At 36.9% G+C, this 5,426-nt stretch overlaps 1 protein-coding gene across 4 annotated transcripts; it reads left to right on the top strand.

Annotated features, from left to right (window-relative positions):
* The first annotated feature begins 200 nt into the window (after positions 1-200).
* Positions 201-4,590, top strand: LOC115979882 (thioredoxin reductase NTRB-like). Of its 4 annotated transcripts, XM_031101967.1 has the most exons (3): positions 201-464; positions 1,469-2,588; positions 4,170-4,590. In XM_031101967.1, exons 2-3 carry the CDS (start codon positions 1,496-1,498, stop codon positions 4,220-4,222), a joined length of 1,146 nt encoding a protein of 381 aa, XP_030957827.1. In that variant the 5' UTR covers positions 201-464; positions 1,469-1,495; the 3' UTR covers positions 4,223-4,590. The 4 variants fall into 4 exon arrangements, with proteins under 4 accessions (XP_030957827.1, XP_030957825.1, XP_030957826.1 ...); XM_031101965.1 differs by lacking the exon at positions 4,170-4,590 and having other exon boundaries at positions 1,484-3,647; XM_031101966.1 differs by lacking the exon at positions 4,170-4,590 and having other exon boundaries at positions 1,477-3,647.
* Positions 4,591-5,426: the final 836 nt, after the last annotated feature.

The following is a 5,426-nucleotide window of genomic DNA, read 5'->3' as shown; positions in this document are numbered from 1 at the left end:
AAACCACACAAGCTTCAAACCAAGTTCACACATCCTTCACTCTTGCTTTCATCAACGTCCTAAGCAACCTGATCCGATGTCTCTCACAACCTAGCTAACGGTAACGGAGGATGTTAGGATGACATTGATAATTGTATTTCCACCCTCAATATATTTATATTACTTTATTTTCTTTAAATAGATTTCAAAAAAAAAAAAAAAAAAAAATTGGGTTTCCTGTTTTGTTCCTTCTGAGAATACCTTTTGGTACTGCATTAGTGCATTAGCATTCTTTCTTTTCCTCTGTCTCAACTCTCAAGGCCCAAACCTACCGCCCAAGCAAAGCAAACACAAGAAGTTATGGATAACCAACCCTATGAGCTTATTCTTTCTTCTTCCGCCTCTGCCAAGGAACCACCAACCCTCCTCCTCCATAACCCCAATCTGAATAGCTCACTGGAAACTTGGAAAGTCTAGACATTCAGGTAAACATTTTCATCTTCTTCACTTGGTTCTTTAGTTTTGAATTCCTTTATCTTTTTGGGTTTGTGTATCACATGATCTTAGGTGGGCTCTTGAGAGGACAAAAAACCCACTTGTGGGTATTGGGAGTTTTCATTTGTTGAAGCTCTTTGTTTGTCAGCTGTTGTGTCTTGTTAATTTGAGGTTTGAACTTTAGGAAAACGTGGGGTGTATCAAATTCTTTTCGATAATACGTCAAAAGGGCAACCCCACATTGTTAAAGGCATAGAACTTAGGATCATTTGAGGGTTATTCTTTTTTCTTTTGGGAATTTTCTTTACTGGGTATGTGCTATAATTCAAAGTTAATATGTAATCTCCCTTTAATCAATTCTAAGCTTAATTTAGGTTTATCCATAATAAAAAAAAGCTTAATTTGGTGTCTTTTATTTGGTCCTGTTAATTTTATCTTTAACTATATGTAAGTAACCTGGAATTAGCTAAATTTAGATTCAATTTGTTTTCATTTGTTTAAATTATTCAATCTTTGCTGTGAAGTGTGTCACTGTGTCTGGTTTGTTTTTCTTCATTTTTCATTTCAGGGTTTGCTGCGACTTGAACTACATTGTTTTTGAAAATCAAGCACTTAGTGGGTGTTCTGTTTTTGTTTATATATGTCCAAAGTTTGTTTAATTCTTAGGTTTGTTTGTTATTCCTCTTGATGTGCTATATCATGCAAGGCTGTTTATTGACTTGTTGGTGGTGATTGTCACTGCTGTTGTTGTAGTCGAATGGTTTTTTTCTTTTTCTTTTTCTTTTTTTAATGTGTAATATTACTATGTGAAATTTATTTGTTTGTTTAGACGTTGTACTTTAAATAATTGTTATTGTTTAAATTTAATTAGCTTGTTTATGATTTATTATTTTATACTAATGGTCCAATCTTAAAAACTTGAACCTCTCCTTTTTTATTTTATTTCTTCTCTTTACAATTTGGTTTTCAAAACCATGCCTTTTAACTTTTATAGCAATAGAGACTGCAGAAAGGAGAAGTTATGAGTTATTGCCCTAAAAACAACCTCTTAAATCTACTCAGAAGAGGTTCCAAGTTTTTTCGAAAGGCCTCCAACTCTGCTGCTCCCACCGCAGCTCCCACTTCCACACCTGGACAAGCATCCTCCTTTGCTGCTGGCATTTCTTCAACATCGGCCATAAATGATCTCCATATCCTCAAAACAAGATTGTGCATCATTGGAAGTGGCCCAGCTGCCCACACCGCTGCCATATATGCATCACGTGCAGAGTTGAAACCCATCCTTTTTGAGGGGTGGATGGCCAATGGCATTGCCCCTGGCGGTCAGCTCACCACGACCACTGACGTGGAGAACTTCCCAGGATTTCCAGATGGAATTAATGGCATTGAGCTCATGGACCGTTGCCGCAAGCAGTCACTCCGCTTTGGCACTCAGATTCTAACCGAGACTGTCAACAAGGTGGATTTCTCCACCACCCCTTTCAAGGTCTTCACTGATTCTAAGGCTGTCATTGCTGATTCTATCATTGTGGCAACGGGTGCCGTCGCCAAGCGATTAGACTTCCCAGGCTCTGGTGAGGGCCCAGGAGGGTTTTGGAACCGAGGGATATCAGCTTGTGCTGTGTGTGACGGTGCTGCACCCATTTTCAGGAACAAGCCCTTGGCAGTAATTGGAGGAGGCGATTCAGCCATGGAGGAGGCCACATTCCTGACCAAGTATGGGTCCATTGTGTACATCATCCATAGGAGAGATACATTTAGGGCTTCAAAAATTATGCAGCAGAGGGCCTTGACTAATCCTAAGATTCAAGTTCTATGGAACTCAGCGGTCGTGGGGGCATATGGGGATGAAAACACTAATAATAGGGTCTTGGGGGGGTTGAAGGTGAAGAATGTGCTGAGCGGGGAGGTTTCAGATCTCAAGGTATCTGGATTGTTCTTTGCGATAGGGCATGAGCCAGCCACCAAGTTCTTAGATGGTCAGCTGGAACTTGATTCTGGTGGCTATGTTGTCACAAGGCCAGGGACCACCCTGACTAGTGTGCATGGAGTTTTTGCTGCCGGAGATGTCCAGGATAAGAAGTATAGGCAGGCCGTTACTGCTGCCGGAACTGGTTTGTCAATATCCTCTATCTCCCCCCTTCATCATTTAAATTTCGATTTTAGAATTTTTATGTTTGCAGCACAGCTTTTCTTCATTTTATTTGGGATTATATGTTTTGTGTGGGTAATAATGTGTGTTTGTATCTGTTACTGTTTTTTGCTGGGTCAAAATTATGTGTATCTCATTAATATAATGCTAAACTTAATTTCCTGCTTCACTTCTCTTCTGTACTGCTTACTTAGAAGCATATTAGAACTGCGAGTTGCTGGTTCACATGTTTCTTTGTTCTTGATCAAATTGCCCTCCAGATAATAAAGCGTCTGACTGCAAGAATAGAGAATATTTATGCTTTCTAAATTTGCCAGTGTCTCTAACTTGCTTGTTGCATTATGGTATTTTCCATGTGCAACACATTAATGAATGTAGTTACCCTTTACCGATGAAACTAATAATAATCAAAAGGAAATTTTAAGATTTTTTTTTTGACTCCCTCCTAATAGGTATATAGTTAAGAAGGTTCTAAAAAGTTCTGTTTCCTGCCCATTCTATGCTTGTGGATTTAAAAACAAAATTAGTCTAACCTTGTGTGACTGTGTACTTTTTTTGTTCTTCTTTATCAAAATGATGAAACTTGTGCTCTAGGGTTGCGAAGAAAGTAATCCATTTACGATATGTTTGACATGGCTTGATCACCATCTCTCTATGCAATTGGATGACTGTTGGAGTCTTGATTCAAGCACATTCTTTTGAGATGCTAAGCCCATTCTTGAGTAAACCCAAGCTGATCTAACTTAGCTTTTAAGAACATGGAGTATTTAGAAATGTGAATTTTAAAACTTGATTATGCCCACCCATTTTTGACCCCTTAAAATAATGGGTTGTTCACTTCAAGGGTGAGCTGGACTCTGGCTTTTTTTAGTGCTTGGTGACCTGAGATTGAGTGACATGTATGTATGATTTTTGCGCAAATGTAAATTAAGCTTGTGCATGACTTTAATCTCACAAACTGAACTTATCACAAGATACTTGACTAGGCTTGGATTGTTTTGTCTTTTTAAATGTGATTTACAGAATAAAAAATAAAAAAATTACATTGATGTGGGAAAGTATTTTGTGTTCATCATTTAGCTACATTGGAATGCATAAAATTTGACAGTTTCTGTAATTGACTATAAGAAGTGAGATAATACAAATAATTGGTAGTGGTATATAAATAACTGTAGGTTGTTGCTTACTGACTCCAATCTAAGTGATTCTGCTATTGGGAAAACATGTCTTTCTGAAATGTTCATTTTGGTCCCAAGATTTGGGGCAGAGGTGGGAAGAGAAAGGCTGTTGCTGGTTTCTGTTTCATTCTCAATTTTGGAACAGTCGAATGGAAAATTAGAAATCATGTTACCATTGGTCATGGCATCTACCACTGTTACAATAACCTGTTTCTGTCACCAATATTTGGGTTTTGTTGAACAATTTAAGTTATCTTTTTAAATTTAAATTAAAAAGACCTGTTCCTCTTTAAGTTATGCTTTCTTCACAGTATATGTATTAAGGTCTTCTCTATTTAGTTTACTTGGTTTCTTTAATGATGCAGGTTGCATGGCAGCCTTGGAAGCCGAACATTACTTGCAAGAGATTGGATCATAGGAGGGTAAAACTGATTGATGAGTACCCGTCAGGGTGCAGCATAATGGTTGGAAGCTCGGGATGAGTTGTAGATCCAGACATCCTAAGTTCATCGCCACTAGGGGAGTTTCCTTGGATTACCTGATACACGATTTTGGCAGGTGGGATTGTGTATCCTTTTAAAAAATTGTTCAAAAAAGAAAAAAGAAAAAGATGAGCAATATTTAATCAGGGGCAAAAAATTGTCTCCAAAACAATGACATTTTACTATGTCACTGTTGGATGCATTAATAGATTCCTACATTGTGCTGCATCTATTTTCAACTGTAAATTATTCTTGATTGTTTGGCTTTGATAATCTGTAAATCATAAGCCTTAGCTTTTGCTCTTTTGGTGGTTTTTAATCATGTGGTTGTAGAACTTTCTCTTGGGTCTTGGCTACTTTGCTGGTTTCTTGAGATATATCCTGCTTTAACGCCAGGTTTGATGTGCTATATGATAGGTGTTTTTGTTGTTTTTTTTTGGGGTGCACTTGGTTAGTGTGATGGCATGTCATGTTGGTATTATTCTTCTCTACAGAAGGAAATGCCAAGATGAACAAAGGAATTTAAATTTTTTTTCACCAAAGTTTGTAGAGCACCTAACCTTCTGCAGATCCTATGGGTTATTTACTCAGCATGCTAATTTGAATCATGGCATGAATGATAAATCTTCGTTAACGTATTCCCTGTAGGAAAAAAATGTTTAATGCTTTATTAAATTTTTAATTAGTTATTCTGTAGAACCAATTGTATATATGGGCAGAAAAAGCTTAATCGTAGGACCTTGAAAGTTTATTAATGGCATGGTGGAATTTGTAGAGGAAAACCTTGAAAGTTTTTTAATGGCATGGTGGAATTTGTAGAGAAAAACACAAGTCAAAAAAGGTGTTTGTATCATTTGTGTCTTTAAATCAAAGATACATTGAGTGCCAAAACTTGAAAGAGTAGAAGCTTTTGATAATTTTTGAAATACTTTTTCATTGTAATTTTTATAGGGAATTCTTGTTTTTAGCAGTTTGCAAATTATGGGAAGTTTTGAGAAATTATAAAAGAGCATTAGCATGTAAAATCTAAATGTATACAAAAAAGACTCGAATAAGAATAGGAAGTTGTGATTAGTTCCTAGCATTAAAATCTCTCTCTCTCTCTCTCTCTCTCTCTGTGGGTAAAACCTAGATTTGAAT

This window comes from Quercus lobata, chromosome 3 (assembly GCF_001633185.2).
Source record: "Quercus lobata isolate SW786 chromosome 3, ValleyOak3.0 Primary Assembly, whole genome shotgun sequence".
NCBI lineage: Eukaryota > Viridiplantae > Streptophyta > Magnoliopsida > Fagales > Fagaceae > Quercus > Quercus lobata.
The sequence above is the reverse complement of the archived record's forward strand: the minus strand, read 5'-3'. Positions and strand labels throughout refer to the sequence as shown.